Here is a 20,287-nt window from a genome sequence, read left to right on the forward strand (position 1 = left end):
GTTGAAAAATGAGACAGTCTGGATATTATTATTGAAGGTGGGGAGTTTTTGTGGTTTCTGCTCACTGTGGGTGGAGCAAATTAAACAAGAAACTCACTTCTGGGCATCAGAGTATCCAAACATCATTTAAAGCCCCCTTCTTAAAGGGACAGTTACACCTCTCCAAAAGCCTCTCTTTCAAAGGTTTTCAGTTTTCTCCAGTCAGTATGCTATTGCTAAAATGGTTCATTGTTTTCTTTTTATGTTTCTGTATGATAATGGATCATAATTGAGTTCAATTAAAGCATAATTAAATCTCCCTTGAATGCGTGTGTGTTACAGATCAGTGCGCATGCAGTGAGGAGACGTCGGAATGCGCTTGATTGTTGGACCTTCATCCCAACGAGGTGCGTAAATCAAACCCGCAGCATCCTCTGCCATCAATGCCGGACATCGTGTCTGCACTAAACATGAACACAATTAGTCATATACTCTGTGAGCATAAACATGCAGCTCAAGTTATACATAATATCTCACTTTCAAATTGTGTATATAATATATATATATGTATATATTATGGGTGCAACGGAACACAGAAGTCACGGTTCGGTACGCACCTCGGTTTTGGGGTCAAGGTTCGATACAAGTTTGGTACAACAGGGAATGCTAGGTTTCGTTTAATTTATTTTGAAAAGACTGTAGTGAATTGTTGATTTGTTATTCTGATTGGCAAATGCTAAATTGCAACGTCTGGCAAATGATTTCAGTCAAAGATAGCAGCCTACATAAAGAAATCGAGCCATTTTGCAGTTGTTGAAGTTTAGTGTCAAAATCTTACAATAGATCTGTTAGTGAACATTTCCAAGTGACATGCATTCCCTTAATGTCATTTATTCATACGTGTAATTTACTTACTATTTCTTTATTCTGTGAATATATTGTTTATTTGTGTAACCAACATGGTTTTTGTTATGAGTTACCTTTTGAAATACACTGTCATATTTTATTGGCTGTATAAATATAGCGATCAATCATATTGAGTTGTATCATCTCTCTTATGAGGTGCATTGTGTTGTTGGCCATGACCTTTGAATCCTGTTGAAGCGTTAAGAGTGTTTTGGTGCAGGATGAAGGACAAATGAAGAAGAAATGTCTGAAATGGATAGACTTGTTGAGAGCTTGTTTAGTGAGACATAAACCTTCCTCTGATGTTAAGCTGACAGTTACAGGTATAGGGTATGACCATGACTGCAAGTCATTTTAGATCATGGTACATCACAATCTAGTTATTTGGCAAGACATCGAACAATACATTTTAATAGTTTTAATATGCATGTATGTATTATTATTATTTTTAATATGAAATTATCATTTAAAAGTTATTTGTTATTTGGAATAATCCAGCAAATTAAATACTTTTATTTTCTCATTGTATTCAGAAGTTGATGAACATGAACAAAGAAATAGTTACACATGTTGTAACTCTTGAATTGAAAACAAAATACTAGTAAAACTAATTTTATAAAATAGATGCTTCAGACTCTAAATTCTGGTTGAATGAGCTACAATCGTTGTAATATATCCATCGGAAAAAATATAACCGTTTTATTCACAATTGACCGTTTGCAAAGACCCGCCCCCCTTAGTTACTGTCGCTATGTCCGACAAGCTACGCCGCTCTCACACACACACACACACACCATGTTCTCACGCAGTGAAAAACACATCGCGGAGCAGAGAGGACACTGACAACACGCTGACAGACAGGACAGACCAGGTTACTTTTGGGTTACTTTTGATATTAAACAGTCTCACCTTTCAAATTTGGTCATTTAAAAAAAAGAAATTTAAACAATAAATACCGTTTTGTGGCTCTTTAATGTGTCTGTCAGATCGCTGTAGAGCATCAGTTAAAGCTGCTCGTGAACCGATCATCTCTTCCTTCTAGTTCATTTATAGCATCAAATAAACATGAATGAACATCAGGAGGAATGTTGTTTTAACCGCGGAAAGGCGTCAGTACACTCCGCTTCTCAAGTTCAAATCCTCCCATGTTAATCTACTAACTCTCCTGACTGCTTTGTCGGACAAAATGGCGGATGGCGAAGTATGATTGGTCAGATCACCTGTCAATTAAGCTCCCAGCGAAGGGTCAATTGTGACTGCACATAAGTTTAACAACACTCTTTAATGATAACTGAATTTTAACAAGAATATGTGGACGTCAAAACATGCAAATTCAGAGCGAGGGTTTAAACTTTTATTTTGAAATCAACAGTTCGCATATTTAGAAATATATTAACGTATTCTCCTGTGTTGGTGTAGGTTTATAAGTGATTTACATTACAAATCTGATGAAATGGCGCACATTGCGTTACCAGATGAACGTTATAACCAACCCAAACTCACAGCATACGTATGTAGAGATGGAGTTTGAGCTTGTACTCCACGCATGGACATGATAACAGCATTTACTGTGAATGGAGATGCACTTAACCCACATGTAAATAAATATTATACCCGGTTTAAATTTAACCGGGTAAATTGCAATCAAGGATTTTTTTTTTAAATTGAGTACTGGAATTTAATCGAGGAATCGTGACAGCCCTAAACTGCCATGAGAAGAAGTTGGTAACATTTTCTATATGTTACTACGGGAAATTTACACAGTATTTAAACTTACACTCTTTCCTCTTTCTCTTTCTCCCTTCAGCTGTCTGTTTGCAGTCTCACTGACAGACAGACACGGCACATCGCTGCAACCCAACCCCCTGAGTTTCCTCTCCATCACCAGCCAATCAAATGCACTCTGAAAATAAATTATCCAATCATGGCAAGCAAGTGACAAGTGGGGCCCAATCACAGCTCCCCAATGTAAACCAAGCACAGCAGCAAGGACCTGCTGGCAACCAAGGGTCAAAGGGCAGCGGGTCTGGGAGCCATGGAGTCAAATCCAGCCAGATTTCTCCTGGCAACCCTGGACTGAAGAGCCTCAACCAATCCGGTGGTGGCATTGGTGGGATGATGAAGACCAAGGCTAAGAGGGAAAGAAGCGTCTCCATGGACACAGGAGAGCAAAGAGAGTCACTCACCCCTGTTTTGGAGCCAGATGCCAAAGGTAGGCGTAATGAAACTCTCATCCAAATGTCCACCAGCCGCCCACAGGCCGTTGAACAAAATGGCATGAGGTTTATCAAAACATCAGATCCAATCGGACTAGCTCTACTTTATGTAATATCTGTTCGTTTTCTGAGCCACCTGAGAAACATATAACTAATAACTAGATTTGGCTGTATATACACCTGTATATTTTCCTTTGATTTCCAAATTGTAGCCTGAAACATACAGTATATACTTATATATCAGTGGGATTTGAGTTAAAGGAAAATTGAAGATAGTTCAATTTATTTTATTGTTGTTGAAATGGATAGGACTCATGCAAGGTGGAAAAAGTTAACAGTTTTAACATGTGTACGTCACAAATATTTGCAAAGAGTTATAAAAATTATTTATAATATGCATGTAATGTTTTTGTGACGTACTGTATGTGTTAAAACTGTTTGTATTTTTTGGAAACCTTTTCCACCTTAGTTTGCTCACAAAACTCAATTTGTTAATATTGATATTTGATGTTAGATTCTGACATTCAGCAGAAAGAGAGAGTTTGACACCGTTAACCTGTTTCGAAATAAATATGATCCATATAGCATTTTGATCCTTTGTTTTGGCTTTTGTAAACAAAATCATTATAATATAATGCTTACTATTTTTACACAGCTTCCTATTTTAGGAAGGAGATCTCTCACAAAAGGATCGTCATACTTGGGTCCTTGGGATCAAAAAGTTAGAAAATTGTTAGTCTATCTATTCCTGTCTAAGTTGACGGTTCTGTGTCTAAATGGCCAGAATATGCTGTAAAGTGGACCAGACTTTTGGCCATTATTAAAAGTCAGGCTATGGGAGACTAGCATACTACAAACACACATCCGTGTACACATAGCATATATGATACTCAATAGGTCATGCACAACCAAATTCAACACTACACATATTCATTTTACTAATTTGTATGTATCACTGTATCTCTCAATCAACAACATAAAAAAGCCACACTTCTGGAATTCCCCTTTTAACTGGAAACACAGTAAAGATGAAACTGCCTGTTTTCAGCCACCTCAAAATGTCCTGACCTTTCTGAGCACACGCGTGTGTGTGTGTGTGTGTGTGTGTGTGTGTGTGTGTGTGTGTGTGTGCTCTTATATGTTTGTATCATGTCAAATATTATGCTCCTGAAACAACGCGCAATGCATGTGCACACATGTGCTTGTGTTTTCCTTTTGGTTGTCCTGTTGTGTCTCACTCTCTAATGAAGTGAGGGTAGAGAAACACACTGCACACACACAGGAAGTAGAATAGAGTGGGGTGGAGAGACTGAGGGGGAGGGAGACTCTACGCAACAAGTTCCTGAATGACAATAGGTTCCCTAGTGTACACACACACACACACACACACACACACACACACACACACACACACACACACACAGTTCCCTAATGTGGTTTGGTGATTTTGACAAAAACACACATGTCTAGGTCATATTTTACGCCAAAGCAGAAGATATGACATACTTTTTTGCATAAAGAAATATATATATATGTTTTTTTTCACAATTAAGCACACTTTCTCCTCAAATTATCATTACGGTACTGTAATCTGTGTGTTTAACTTTTGAGTCTGTAATTCACATGATTCTTAATGGTGATTCTCATTAAATGTATCTATTGTCATGCAATTATTTTTGTTGAATTAGAGTAATAATTTACTCTACATTTGTTAGTTCAAATCATTGTAAAAAGGCAGTGCAAAAATACTACAATGATATATAATACAATTTAAATAATTATTATATGTAATGAAAATGAGAAAAATAATACAAATAAGAGTGATTGTCAATTATTGAGTCACACATTCTATTGAAATAATTGTACAAAAATATCACTTTTTTGTTAAATATAAAATAAGTGAGTGCACTTTTTTTCTTCATCATTACATTTTATTGCTGCAAAAATGAGAATGCATAAACATTTAAATTATATATATAAAAATCTAAATGGTTTACAATATCCCAAAACAAATGAATTAATAATTATAAAAAAGTCTAACTGCTTCACCAGGACCATCATGAAAGGAATCATTCACCAAAATAAAAATTCTCCAATAGAAAACACACACCAATGACTCTGTCTGCATGTCAGCAGTGGCTGTACTGATTGGACGCTGGTCTGTTTCTACTTCTGGTTGCCCTAGTAACACTTATGAATGCCACTACCGCTAAGATGTTGTACAATGTCATTTCATGTTAACCTGTTTTTATGCCACATAATTGTCAATAAACCGGTCTATGCGTGCTAGATTTAAATGTGTGAAAGCAAACAAGACTGCATTACGACAATGAGAATTGGAGGTAGTGAGAATGTGCTCAGTTGTCATAAAAATGCATAAAATCTATGGAAAATAAATGTATGTATTTATTTTGGGTGAAATGCGAGCAAAGCTTGTTCCTGACAGGTCTTGTGAGAATCACCCAAACAGTTTCTGCCCAATATGAAAAGCAATAACAGGTCTTCTCTTCCTGGATTGCGGAGGCGTGTTTTTCTTTGTGTGTGTGTGTGTGTGTGTGAGCGTGCTGTTTCTTTCTGTTTGGTTCATTGTGCGATTCTTATTTTATTTCCATTTGCCCAGTGCTTTGTCTATGTTGTGTGTGTATTAAAAGAGAGAGAGAGATCAGGGGAAATAACGGGGCAATAGTGTGATTTTGAGAAACTGAGTCATCTGGGCTTCCTGTAATAGCACTGAAGCTCCTTTGTGTGTGAATACACACTCTCACGCTTTCACACAAACACTCACACCTGTTTGGCTTTATAACCGCATGAAAGGTAGAAGATGGACTTAACATAGGTTTAAAGTATCATTTATTTTTATTTCAATTAGTGTTTTGATTAAACATTTTATTTTACTGAAACGTTTAAAATAATATGTTTGATATATTTTTTAAATATTTTAATAACATTTAAAATCTGAATAATATAAATAATAATATTTTAAAATATATAAAAATAATAATATTACAAATTATTTAGTGGTTTGAAAATAGCATTCATTTTAATTTCAATTAGTGTTTTGATTAAAATTTTACTGAAATGTGTAAAATAATATTCATATATTAGATTTTTTATATATATAATTTTTTAACAACATTTGTAATATAAATAATAATATTTTAAAATATCTTCAAATAATTAAAAATAATAATTTCTAGAAAAATTTCAATTATTGTTTTGATTAAAAATGTTATTTTTCTTAAATGTTTAAAATAAAATTAATTCATACACACATATATATATATATATATATATATATATATTTTTTTTTTTTTTTTTTAGGAATATTGAATATTTTAATAACATTTCAAATATAAATAATTTAATATAAATAACAATATTTTAAAAAATAGTTTTTTTAAATGTAATCAATGTAAACATATTCCAATAAAAAATGCTTTTAACATTATACATATAATTATTTATTTTTTTGCGTAATAGTAATAATGTCATGGATTTTATCGGTCAAAATATGAGCGAGTGCTTGGTTCTAGTTTTCGGTCAGTTATAGTATAGTTTTAACAATAATACTCTTGGTTGTGAAGAAGAAGTGTAGAGAATCAGAAACGGGGTGGTGAGATCTTTCCCATCACTATCCAGCTGTTTACCAGGGGTATTTCCTCTCTCTCTTTCTCTGTTAATATTGTTCACCTGTAGAAAAGCAAACAGAAAGACATTCAAATGAAATACAATTCAGCCACTTCAGACCACTCCACTGCCACACCTGGAAAGGACCAATGATTAAAGAGAAAGTAGACCAGAGAGAGAGAGAGAGAGCTGACTCACTCATTTACGTAAACTGATGTCTGCTGGGAACAAAAGAGGATGCAGAAAAGGTCAGCTCTTTATCTCTGCCCGCCGCCAACACGGCGTGCGCAGGCCGAGGACACCACAACCTAACGCTCTGTGCTCTCTTCCTCTCGTTTTCACTCTCTCTCCCCTGTTTTCTCCCTCACCGTGTCTGCTATTCAAGGTTAGGGGAAGTTTCAAGGCTTTGGAGGCCTGGTGTCCTCTCATATCTCTCAAATGCCAAAACATTTCTGGAGTGCTTTGTGTCTGGAGTACGTGACAATACAGTTCAAATGTGCTTTTTGAGGCAGTTTGTGTGTGTTTGCATATAGCAGTGTGGATAGAGACCGTATTGTCATATGTAAACGTGTAATTGTTTATCTGAAGTACTGCATGTTTACATTGTTGTGCCTTATGTGTTTTTCTCAATGGTGTCCAGTAGAGGGCGTGATGCGCAGCAAACGCCGGTGTGTGCTGGAGAGAAAGCAGCCGTACAGTGGTGATGAATGGTGTTCAGGGGCCGAAACTGAGGAAGAGGAAGAGAAACCGCTTTCTGCCACACACCGTGAGTACACACACACACACACACACACACACACACAGTCCTGCCAGGGTCTACCTGTACATAAACACTGTCTTATAAACCTCAGTGAATGCTTCTTCCTGTACACTGTTTACACAAACGTCTGGTTGATGTTGTTGTCATAAAAACATGCAGTCCTGTTGATTCAGTGGGAATAAAGGCTAAATGTTGTGATTCAGCTCACATATATTTCAGAGAAAAAAAAAGAAGATTGGATTAAAATATTGTGAAAAGGTTTTCATAGCCGTAACCCATAATCATCAAAATTATAACAAATAAAGACTTGAAATATCTCACTTTGCATGTAATGAGTCTATATTAGTTTCACCTTTTAAGTTGAATTACTGAAATAAATGAACTTTTGCACAATATTAAAATTTTTAGAGTTTCACCTGCATATTAAGTGTCTTTAACTACTACTGTATGTACTAACATTTACCGGTAAATTAAATGGGGAGTTCACCCAAAAATGAAAATCCTGTCATTTACTCGCCCTCATGTCGTTCCAAACCCATAAGACTTTTTTTATCATCATAAAACGAATCTATATGAATTGGGCGGTTTAGTCCAAAATTTCTGAAGAGAGACAATCAATTTATATGATGAACAGATTGAATTTAGGCTTTTATTGACATACAAACATTGATCAGTGAACTTTACACCGAACATGCTTGATGCGTGAGAACAAACCTCATTGGCTCTTGCTGAAGCTCAGACGCGCTGCGTAACACGTAAACGCTCGATTCATATGGTTTAGTTTTACTAGATTTAGATCTCTTTATGAATTTTTTGAAGCGTCAAAGTGGTAGTTGCGTGGACTGTCAATGGAGGGACAGAAATAAGAAAAATATCTTAATTTGTGTTCCGGAGACAAACACAATGGGTTATGGGTTTGAAACGAGGGTGAGTAAACGATGACAGAATTTTCATTTTTGGGTAAACTACTTCTATTTTTCTAAATTTCTGTACTTCTATTTAAATTATACATGCAATACAACTTTTTATTCATCAATGCATCCTGAAAAAAGTATCACCGGTTCCAAAAAATATTATGCAGCACAACTGTTTCCAACATTGATAATAACAAAGCATCAAAGCAGCATTAGAATGATTTCTGAAGGATCATGTGACACTGAAGACTGGAGTAATGGCTGATGAAAATTCAGCTTTGCATCACAGAAATAAGTTATATTTGAGAGTATATAAAAATAGACAACCATTATTTTACATTATAATAATATTTCACAATATTATAGGTTTTTCCAACTGTCAGATGTTAACAGTCATTCCTTTTCCACTGCAACACCTCACATTATACTGTGTGTGTTTGTGTCTGCGAGCATGGCTGTGCATCTGTCAGTTGGAGAGAGAGAGAGAGAGAGAGAGAGAGAGAGAGAGAGAGAGAGAGAGAGAGAGAGAGAGAGAGAGAGAGAGAGAGAGAGAGAGAGAGAGAGATATGAGTGTTACACATATTACATGTACTTGCTATAGTAATAACAAATTATGCATAATGACATGCAACTAACCCTAAACCAAACCATTATCCTAACCCCACAACAAGTACACTTTATTAATTCATATAAATTGACACTAAAATAAATTGTTACCTTTTTTTCTTTTGATTTTGGGGTCAAATATGAGCAGGGCATGTTCCTCTCAGGTCTCATAAGATTTAGCCAAACCGCTTCTCAACAAAGACGTTGTGAAAGAGGCATACCTTTCCAAAGTTGTTTTTAGCTTAAGATAAACTATTTATAAACTAGTATGTATTTGTAGGATGTACAGTATTATTAATTTGGTTGTATACAGTGACAATAAAGGTATTCAATTCAATTTAGTATGGTTGTTAAGACATTTATCAACCACAGCTTATAATGCCATTTGTATCTGGCAAAGTAAATTCAATATTATAAATTAAAAAGTGTAATGTTGACATTATAATGTGAACTTGCCATTTAATAGCATGCAATGTGTGATATTGAGCTTTCAGAACTATTGTCCCCTCTTGTGTAGTAAGCTCAGCTTCCCTTATCTGTGTATAGACACGTGACTGAAGGTGTGTCGTGAAACATTACCTGCACAAGGGCAACATAACACCACTAACACACTCGGTGTTGCCCTTTAAGAAAAATGTCCAGCTCTGTAACCTTGACCTTGCCTGAGTCATATCAGAATTTGAAAGACATTTGGATGAATCGAAGTTTCCTAAAATGTTGTGTGCTGTAACTTCTGTTTACAAATTTACCACTAGATTTCCATTAATTTCATGTGACATTCATGTGACAGAACATGGCCTATTTTGTACAAATCTTCAGTGTTTCATATCTGCCCACATAAATTCATGACGTAAATGCTTTAGCTATCAGACGTTCATGATGGAACTGAAGCTCTGGGAAGTTTTCTGTGGGATTTAGCTCCTCCTTGTGGTTTTCTGGAATATGTTTTTATTTTTTTGTAGTTAACAAACATCTGATTTTGGATTGACATCTTTATAGTTGCAAACATTTTTTAGTAAGGGTTATAAATATAATACATGCTAAGAATTAAGAAATCTATGGTATTAATATGGTAATCATTCAGTACTGTGGTACCATGCATTATCATCTGATATATAATCGCTCTCTGATGCCATCATGGCACCTCCTCCACTGAGCTTTTTTGTAAAAGTAGACTCTATGAGTGGTAATGCATACAAGAGATTGATATAATAAACCAGTGAGTCTGAAACTTTCAGATTGTGTAATAATTAGCAATCACAAGCATCATATTTTCACCTAAACACTAACAGCCAGAGCTATTATCTTTATTTTTAAACTATAAAAATCAGTGCTACAAAAACTACAAAATCACTTATATCAGACAATATTCTTATATTTGTAATATTTAAATAATAATAAATAAATATGAATTATTATTGCTTCTTACTTTCTCTTAAAAAGATGGTTGGGCACGGACATTTACAAGTGACTCAGTTTGTTTGCTGAGTTAATTATTCGTCATATGAATGACTGCTATCATTGTTTGTAATGTGACATTTTTTTGTCAATCAAACTGGCATTTGACATCAGGTGACCTATGTAAATTGTTTAAATACTTTATGTAACAAGATCAATTGTCATTACAAATATTTTTTCACTCATACACCTTTTCTTTTTTATCTTTCTTCTATCCTTCTCTTTCTTTTTCAACACTTGCTCAGGTGAGCATGTTATGTGTCCCAGTCAGGGCCACTCTGTTTCATCGGCCACAGGGCATGTTAGTGATCCAGGAGGTCCAGGATTAGGTTCTGGCCATGGACCAAGTATTCGCACAGATCTGCATCCTCGGCCCCCTCAGCAAGTAGTGTATGTCTTCACCACCAGCCTAGCCAACAGGTCAGTATGACTGCTTTTTTCCCTGTCCTAATAGACCCTGCAGCTTGATAGTGTGATTTTTAAATGAACAAATGGGATATTTACCATATATTGCCATGTTTAAGCCGGAAATGTTTGAGAAAGCCACAACAAAGAAGCTTATATGCTCGTAATAACGTAGCAGACAATTTTCCACCAGACTCTTGTGACGGATGTAGGAGTGTGCTTTTACAAGCAATTGTCACATGACTGAATAGAAAACTATGAAAATAATAGGAAAAAAAGATTTTGTTGTTCAACAAACTATTTTATTTTTCCACAGTGCTGCAGAAGCAGTGATGCATGGCCATACAGACTCTATCCTCCTGTATCATCAGCAGAATGTCCCTCGTACTAAGCTGGACCAGGTCTGTCTTTATATATAGACAGTGTGCATGCATGACTGCATATTTTTGTTATGTTAGATTATAAATGATTAGGCTATATGAGTTTGTAATCATCATCCATATGTATATGCTCTTAAAATGCAAAGTAGAGTGGAAATATCTACACTTGCAGGTGCTGCATGGCTTGAGACATTGTATTTGTTTAAATGGCTATTTAAATCACAATGCTCATCTTTGTTCCTGTTTCTGTTTTGATGGGAAACAGTAGAGTTGAAGTATTTTCTGATGTATTGAGCTGAGACTAATGATGGTATTAGCAGCACCCCCACCTCTGTCCTTCTTTCTTATCCTTTTTTTTTTTTGTCTGAGCAGACTACTGGTGTTGGAAAACTCACCAACCTAACAGAGATCAGCTCTAGTCACAGTCCACCCATTGGCACACCCAAATCCCAAAGTGGTACACCCCGGCCAGCTTCCGTTGGTGGAGTTGTGGGAGGACACCTTCCTGGCACCAGTACTCCTTCTTCCACAGGCCATCCAGACAGTGAGCTAGCCCAAACCCACAGAGGAGGAGGAACTTCAAGCAGCAACAGCCGCTCTGCAGTTCATTCACTGGGCCCAGGAAGTTCAGGTCCACAGTCTGCAGGGGTTTCAGGGACTGAAGGAGTGGACAGACCAGGTACAATTCCCCACCATGGTGCAGGTGTGTCTCCTTCCTCAAGTCCCTCTGCTTTATCTGTACTCCGTCAGAGTGAACTGGCCCAACGTGGAGGGCCAGGAAACACAGATGGCCTCTCAAAGGAGCAGCTGGAACACCGTGAACGCTCTTTGCAGACTCTTCGAGACATTGAGAGGTTGCTTCTCCGTAGTGGAGCCGGTGCTGGCCATGAAGAACCAAGAGGTCCTAATGGCAATCCTAATGGCACTAATGTCAACAACAATAATAGTAATGATGGGGGTAGGGGTTTAGAAGATGGTGAGAATGGTGGAGGGAATGCTGGTGTTTGCCATAGCAACAATGCTAGTATGCCCCATGTCAGTGTAATGAAAAAGTATGAGGAGCCATTACAGTCCATCATCTCACAGACACAAAATCTTGGTGGGCCTGGATTGGATGACTCCCTGATGGGCCCACACCATAGTATGCCACCACATTCCCACCACCTCTCCTCACCCTCAGGGTTAGACATGGGGCCCCTTCTTGGACCTGAGGGTGTAACACCTGAGCAGCTAGCTTGGAGGAAGCTACAAGAAGAGTACTACCAGGAGAAAAGGCGACAACACGAGATTAACCCCCACCAACATCCCCAGCATTTCCGCATGATCCCAGAAATGGGCATGCCTGGGGGACCTCCAATGCTAATGAGGGGCCCCCCACCGCCATATCACAGTAAACCTGTTGATCAGCAGTGGGGGCCAGGGCCAATGGTAGGGGGCGGAATGGGAGGGAATTCACGAATAATGGACATTCATCAGGAAGGTCCTCGAGGGCCAAGGTTTCTTGGACAGATGCGAGGTCCTTCAGGTGGGGGGGTTTACACAGAAAGCCCTGGAGGAGTTTTAGGTATGGAGGGGTTGGGGCCTCCGAGACCTCCAAGGCCAGGCATGGGTTGGTTAGAAGAAATGCCTCCAAACATGGGTGGTGGAGGCCCATTTCATGGGTGCTATCCTCCAGGGGGTCCTGGGGGACCTCCCCAGCACTTTCAAGGTGATTTGGATCGCCCTATGACACGGGAGGAGATGTTCCGTAGACTCCATAGATTAGACATGCAGCAAATATCCAGACAGCAGCAGCAGGCAGGGCTTGGAGGCCCTAGGATGATGGATAACTCTGGGGGACCAGGCTTCCCCAATCCTGGAATGGGAGGAGGCCCACCCTCCCGTGGTGATCCAATGGACTTTCCTGGTTCTCGGACTATAATGGGCTCTCCTATTGGTGGAGTAGGCAGTGATGGTGGCCCCACAATGAGAGATATAGTTGACTCTCCTTTAGGGGGTAACCTCAATATAAATATGGGCATGAATATGAATCCACAGCAGCAGCAGTTGTTGGCTCAGAAGCTGAGGGGAGGTCCTGGAATTGGCGGACAGCTTGGAGAGATGTTGAACCCTGAAGATATTTCCCGCATTAGGGCTTCACAGAATGGCCGGGGTAGTTCTAACAAAGGAATGATCCCTGGGCAAGATGGACCTCTTCAATACCCCAATCAGAGCTCCTTTCCTGGTAGTCAAGGTGATGGCTTATACATGCAGCAGCCATGCTCTGATATGTTTGGACCAGACCAGCCAGGTCCTCCCCACATGAGCAGCACCTCAAGACTTAGTCACATTCCCATAAACTCTGGCTCAAGGGGTACAGACCTTGGTGTCCGACACCCTCCGGACCTGCCCATTAGTGTTAACCCAATGGGTTCCCCAGCTATACCGCAATCTCACCAGCTTAAATCGCCTTCTCTTAGCCAGGAGCCATCACCCCTCATGCCTTCACCTTCTGCAGCAGGCCTGAAATCACCCAGCCAGTTACCACAGAGTGGTCCACCTCACCCTCCTCTACCAGCAGCCTCTGGGGCTGGAACACCCTCATCCACCTCTATCAAGTCCCCCCAGGTAATAGGCCCTTCTCTTGGTCTTCGCTCACCATCTGGCTCCCCTGGACACCTTAAATCTCCAACCATGCCTGTTGCTTCACCTGGCTGGACTGCCTCACCCAAGACTGCTATGCCTAGCCCTGGAGGGCCTCCTAGTGTCAAGGTCGCTGGCAATGGAGGCAGCAGCTCCACTGATACAGGTAAAACAAAATTCTTAGACATATGAATCAAAATGATAAAAAATAGTGTGCACATCAAAAACCAAAACAAAATTGGGCTCAGGTGCAGGACAACAAAACAGAAATGAATTAACAAAGAAAATAGAGTTCCAAAGAGCTCCAAAGAGTTTATTTTCCAAACAGTGCAATTTTTCAACAGGTACAATACCATTGTGGAGTGAGACTCAATTATTTATAAGCACAGGCGATAACAAAGATTGGAAACACACACAGGGTCATGTGACAATTGATTAGACACACACATGTGACAAAGAAATAACACCTAGAAATAAAAAAATGCAAACTTTAAATTCATTAAAAGGTGCACTGTTTGGCAAAACTCTTTGGAGCTGCAATTTCAGTGTGCAGACATCTATTTTATTTGTTCATTCATAGAAATATGAAAACAAATGTTTTGTATATTTATGCTCTTTTACATTATTTACATGTATTCCACCATTTATTTGTTTATATTAGGTATGTCCCTGCCACCTAGGAGTTCCAACTCAACCCCCATCAGTCAGCCTACCAACTCTATCAATCCTAGTATGCCTTTCACATCCTCACCAGATGCCCCTCCCTCCCAGAATCCTCTATCCCTTATAATGTCTCAAATGTCAAAGTATGCCATGCCTAGCTCCACTCCGCTCTACCATGACGCCATCAAAACAATCGCTACATCAGATGATGAGATGCTACCCGATAGACCCCTCCTACCTGGAATCAACATGTCAGGTACAGATTTTACATTTGATCACCTGTTTTAGAATCCAGAACTCAATGCATCATGGAAATTATATTATTTTACCTTTTCAATTGCTTTCTTTCTTTATTAGATAAGTTATTCATTAAAAGCATTACATGTTATCTCTTTTTCAGTAGGCAACATGGGAAATCACCAGTCTACACAGATGCTCCTCTCCTCGCAGGGTTCAATGGGACCTCACAGTGGTCCGCAAAGTCCAATGGGAATGGTTCTCCAAGGAGGCCCGCAGCTATCCCATGATCCCACTGGACCTATGCTCCCATCCCCTAACCCTATGGGAATACCAGGAATGACCTCAGCAATAATGGGAGGTGGACCTCCAGATGGAATAGGGCCCTGTAATGTTTCCCCAATGCACCCCCAAAACCAGATGGGAGGATTCACTCGTATGCAGGGACCCCTACACTCTCCTATTGGTGGTATGGGGCAGCAGTACCCCCAGCGTCCTGATGAGGTCTTGCCACCCCAACAAATGCATCTTCTAAGTAAAGGCATGTCTCACCAGCGGCCTCCTCACCAACCAGACACTTTTACATCAATGTCCATGGGTGATGGTCCAGACCTAAGTGAGGTCATCAGACCCTCGCATACAGGCATTCCTGAGTTTGATCTTTCCCGTATCATTCCTGCGGACAAGCCCAGCAGCACCCTACAGTACTTCCCCAAGAGTGAAGCCATGTCCCATCAGCAGCAAAATCCTCACCAGGGCCAACCACCTCCACAGGCTTCTTCTGCTCAACTGCTCAAACAGCTCTCCTCATCTGGACATCCCCATAGCAACATCCCCTCCTCCAACCCCCATATTGCTAACCTACAGAATATGATGGCTGAGCAACAGTTGCCCCTACACCCTTCACACTCACATTGTGGGATGCGCCCAGGTATGGGCATGCCTCAGATTGGTTCCAGGGGCATGGGATCAGGAGGTGGGATGGGGCCCATATGCCACCCAGGGCACATGATGGGCAGGACAGGCATGTCTCCACAACAGCAGCTTCAGCAACAACACCACCATCAGCAACAGCAGGCCATGATGGCCAACAACCTCTTACAACACCCGTCCCACCCTCCCCGTGGCATGCTGTCTCCACAGCAGCACCCTCATAATCTTATGGCCCAGCAGAATCTGATGATGATGCAGGCTAAGCAACGGGGCATGGCTCTCCCTGGGGAGCACTTTGGCCAGCAGGGTGCCCTCATGTCCCCCCAAGGACCTATGATGGGACCTCCACATTCACAGTCTGGCATGATGGGCCCCCAGAGTCTTAGACAACGGAGCATGTCACTGGACAGCCCATTGGGCTATGTGCCTGGAAGTATGGCCAACATGCCCTTTTAAACTTGCTTATCTGTAATACTGTAAAAACCTTGTTTCTTAATGGCTATTTCTCATTTGGACGTGTTTTTATTGCCATTGACTAACTGTGGCAATAGAATGCAAAAAACTTTGGTTTAAGTAACAATCTCTTGATGCTGAAAATAACATTGGGAGAAAATTAAACTGTTAAGGGTTATCATTACTGTTAAGTAAAATCTGAAGCCATTTTTTAAGATATTTGTAAAATATGTATATTTGAGATCAGTGTGTTTGATTGCAAAGGTTAAAGGAAAAAAGCCTCTGGGTTTCTATGTTCTAATTACATTCTGGCTACCAAACTGTTGTGGAAGGTAATATATAAATATCTATATATAAATATAATATATATATATACAGTATATATATATATATATAGTTGCTGTAAATAAGATGCAATTTGTGCTTGTTTGCAACTGTTCTGTATACTGTGTTTTATTAGAAATCTAATAACAAATATGAAAAAAATTTTTGTGTTTGCCTTCTTTAATGTGTATAATGGGACATTTTGACCAGCGATCACATTACAAAAAAATTCAAGACACCATTAGATCACTCTTTTATTTCCAGTTATTTGTTACAGAACAATTGATCTCATATTTAATAACAAACCATTCAAAACACAATGCAAAGCTTTATAGCAGGTTAGGGATTATGCTCTGTTTTGCTTATTAATGAAATTCATTCTTTGACTAACAGATTGTCCCCATTTATATGATTTCATACACTCAGATATGTGCTTAAAGTCATGTTTCCAGTAATTGGCTCAGTAATACCATAAATATGTAAATCTCATAGCTGGCAAGGCGAGAAACTACAGGCAAAAACACTGGTTTCATACATCTGTCAATTTTGAGATTTGGAGCTTTTTGGCTTTTCATAAAGTGTTTTTTATTCAGACTAGTGGAAAGAAAACATCCAAAATACACTTTTAACTGTATCTTTTAGAGCACTTTATCTGCGTCTGTAGATTTCAATTTATAGTATATATATTTAAAGGCCGTTTTCTCAAAATGAGTTTTTCCTCTTACATTGAGCCATAAATCTCCACTTCTGCAGCACTTACACCAAACATTACAGTTTTATTCTTATCTATATTCGTATGAGGCTTTTACAGAGGGTTTGTTCATATATCATTTTCCTGATTTTATACCAAAAAAAAGGGTAACTTTTTTTTTTTGGCTGTAATAATATACAAAATCCCCTCTGCAAAAACCATTGACTCTATATATATATATATATATATATATATAAAAACAAGAAACAAAGAAACAAGAATTTTGAACCTGGTTTTATCCAATATTCAGATTTTTGTTCTAGGAATGTATGCAAATTAGTGCATAATTAAACATAACATTTCAGAAAACGTGTAATACAAAAAATATTGGCAAAATTATGCATGCAATCAATCAACTGGGGGAAGGTTTTTTATTTATTTATTTATTTTTTTGACCTATTCACCTGGGGTGTCTTGCCAGAAAAACAATATGTGCAAAAACTTTCAGCTGCTTTTATATGTATTGGTTGCTTGTTGTGGTAGTAACGGCCTCTGTGACCGACATCCTGTTAAGACTTTTTCTTTGCAGACCTGACAGGCATACACGCAGACACTTTATTTTTGCTAGCAACTGCAGGAGGTCTCTTCGGAAACGGACCCCTATGAAGGCGTACAGGATTGGATTCAGACAACAATGGGAAAAACCAATGCTCTGCGTCACTATCAGCGCCCGTTCCCGTGAGGCTTGACCATGACAGTCCTGCTCAGGCATAGCCCCCAGAACCACCAGGGTATCTATGAAAACAGCGATGTTATACGGCAGCCAACACAGGCAGAAAACCAATGTAACCAGAAGGGCCAACCGAATTGCTCCCCGTTTCTCCAGACTTCTCTGGCTTTGGCAAAGAGTGATGATTATAGAAGTGTAGCAGTACGCCATGATCACCAGAGGCAGGACGAAGCACAGCAGGTGTGTGAGAAAGCGGCTGACCAGCAACCAGTTGTTTGCATGTATGCCATAGTTGTGGTAAGAACAAGAGAACCTGGTAGGGTTGTCGTCGTCTTCCTTCACGGACAGGAACACCATGTTGGGAATGGTCACAGATAGGCAGATGAGCCAGAGCAACGCACAGGTGAGGTGAACGGTCCTGGGCCGACGGGCCTGGAGACTGGGGATGGCGTGCACAATGGCAAGGTACCGATCAAAGCCGATGCATGCCAAAAGCAAACTCCCACACACCAGATTGAGGCGATTAATAAGGCCCAAGAGCTTGCACAGAAAGGTTCCAAAAAGCCACCCGGTTACACCTTGAGTAACTGCGAATGGAATAGTGACGAGGAGGAGCAGGTCAGCCAGGGCCAGATGTAGCAGATAGATCTCTGTGATGCGCAGGTTGCTCCGCCGTTTTAGCAGAACTGTCAAGAGGAGACCATTTCCGCTTAAGCCCAGGAGAAACACCACACCGTAGACAAGGGGTTGGAACACGGTGTGAAACAGATGCAGTGGGTTCGTTTCGTTGACACAGGTGTAGGCCTGGTCGACTCCGTCAGGTCCTTCTGTCGTATTGTCAAAATCAAATTCATCCGGATTCTGAAACTACACATTTCAGTAATGTCAACAATTGATTTGCAAGTTGCAAATTTTAAAGATGCCCTCCAAAAAAGATCAATCTAAATATTTTTTTTTATATATATATATAGCCTATAATTTGAATCATTAAAGCTTTTTGCTGAATTTATTTATTAAAATTATAGTTTTAGACCTTAATTTGATTAGTTTTTGATACATTTCTAAATCAAATTAAAACAGACAACAAAGACTTTCATTTATTGCATTTAGCAAATGTTTTTTTTTTTTTTCCAAAGCGATAGGACCTTGTTGTTCATATTGTTCCTTAGGGGGAGTTTACACAACATTTTCAACTTTCATATGTTTTTTACTTAACAAAAAAAAAAGTCAGCACCATAAAGCAAAGCAGTTTTATATCCACCTGTGGCGTTTACAGGAAGCTATTTAAAGGAAGCATCTCACTTCCTTTTTTTTCTCCGTATTTGAAAATAAAATAAATGGAGATAATTATTAATCATACAAATTAATAATAATAATAAACAGTAAAAGTAGCAAAAAGTAGTTATGACAAAAAAAAAAAGATTCACAGGAAAACATCAAGAACATTTTTATTGTGGAGATGTAAACTGTGATCATTTTGTATCTATAACACCAATAATAATAATAACAAATTGATCATGTTGTTATTAAAAAAAAAATGTTTCTCAAAATGTACAAATCAGTTCATAATTGTATATTTTTCTAATTGATATAGCTTATTTTGTTTCCACAGGATGTGGAATCAGTGAATCAGATAAATCAGTGTTGAATACTGTAATTTCCTAAAAATCCATTGAGAGATTAGAATTACTCACATAAAAAATGACTTCTTTTGTTATTTGATCCATATTTGTCCTTATGTGGATGACCATACAATTGTCTCAGAAATGTGTCCTCGTTCACTCCGGGTGATAAAAACTCTGATCAACGACCCATGATTTGCGCTCAGATTGTCAAGACACGCCTCTTTAAAATGTACCTCCTCAAGAACTCAAACTATACCTTATTTGAATTCTTTACAAAAAAACAATAAAGCCCACACATTTCCTCTACAGAACAACACATCCCCCAGTCTCCTGCAATTCAGTCAGATATATACACTATTGGCATACACACCCCATAAATAAATACTAAAATCTATTTGAAATACATTTATTTTACATTTACATATTTATGTACTTAATATAAATACCCTGCAAGTGTACTTTTGGTGTACTAAATTGATTTACTTGAAGTCTGCTATAATGGAACAATTAATTTTGTATTTAATGCACTTTAGTTATCTAGAAATAGTGCTGAGGTCCAACTACAGATATACTTAAGTAGGCCTATATTTGATTGTGCTACAAGTACCTTACTAATAGTGATATTAAACACATAGGCTTAAAGGGGTCATGACATGGTTTTTTTTATTTCATTATTATGTTCCCTTAGGTGCAAATATAGTATTACTATAGTTTTTTTTACAAAAAACTTTTAAAATGTAGTGATTTATGACCTTTTC

At 38.6% G+C, this 20,287-nt stretch overlaps 2 protein-coding genes across 9 annotated transcripts in view; one reads left to right on the forward strand and one right to left on the reverse strand.

Moving 5' to 3' along the window:
- bcl9l (bcl9 like) overlaps positions 1-16,639 on the forward strand; it is a 52,019-nt gene extending 35,380 nt beyond the window's left edge. For 4 of the 8 annotated variants that reach the window (XM_079620404.1, XM_079620407.1, XM_079620405.1 and 1 more), the window contains exons 2-9: positions 322-386; positions 2,693-3,097; positions 7,369-7,494; positions 10,712-10,886; positions 11,188-11,272; positions 11,624-14,039; positions 14,535-14,792; positions 14,937-16,639. In XM_079620404.1, the coding sequence (XP_079476530.1) occupies positions 2,782-3,097; positions 7,369-7,494; positions 10,712-10,886; positions 11,188-11,272; positions 11,624-14,039; positions 14,535-14,792; positions 14,937-16,162 (4,602 nt within the window). In that variant the 5' untranslated portion in view covers positions 322-386; positions 2,693-2,781 and the 3' untranslated portion in view covers positions 16,163-16,639. The remainder of the gene's footprint in view (positions 1-321; positions 387-2,692; positions 3,098-7,368; positions 7,495-10,711; positions 10,887-11,187; positions 11,273-11,623; positions 14,040-14,534; positions 14,793-14,936) is intronic. The other 4 variants (XM_079620410.1, XM_079620409.1, XM_079620411.1 and 1 more) reach the window with 4 other exon arrangements.
- A 93-nt stretch (positions 16,640-16,732) lies between these two features.
- cxcr5 (chemokine (C-X-C motif) receptor 5) lies at positions 16,733-19,705 on the reverse strand. The gene is made up of 2 exons (XM_079620889.1): positions 19,599-19,705; positions 16,733-18,771 (listed from the first exon to the last, which is right to left on the reverse strand). The coding sequence occupies exons 1-2, from the start codon at positions 19,653-19,655 to the stop codon at positions 17,689-17,691; spliced, it is 1,140 nt and encodes a 379-aa protein (XP_079477015.1). The 5' UTR covers positions 19,656-19,705; the 3' UTR covers positions 16,733-17,688.
- Between the last annotated feature and the right edge of the window lie 582 nt (positions 19,706-20,287).

The sequence above is a fragment of the Phoxinus phoxinus genome (assembly GCF_949152265.1).
Source record: "Phoxinus phoxinus genome assembly, chromosome: 8".
In the NCBI taxonomy this organism is placed as follows: domain Eukaryota; kingdom Metazoa; phylum Chordata; class Actinopteri; order Cypriniformes; family Leuciscidae; genus Phoxinus; species Phoxinus phoxinus.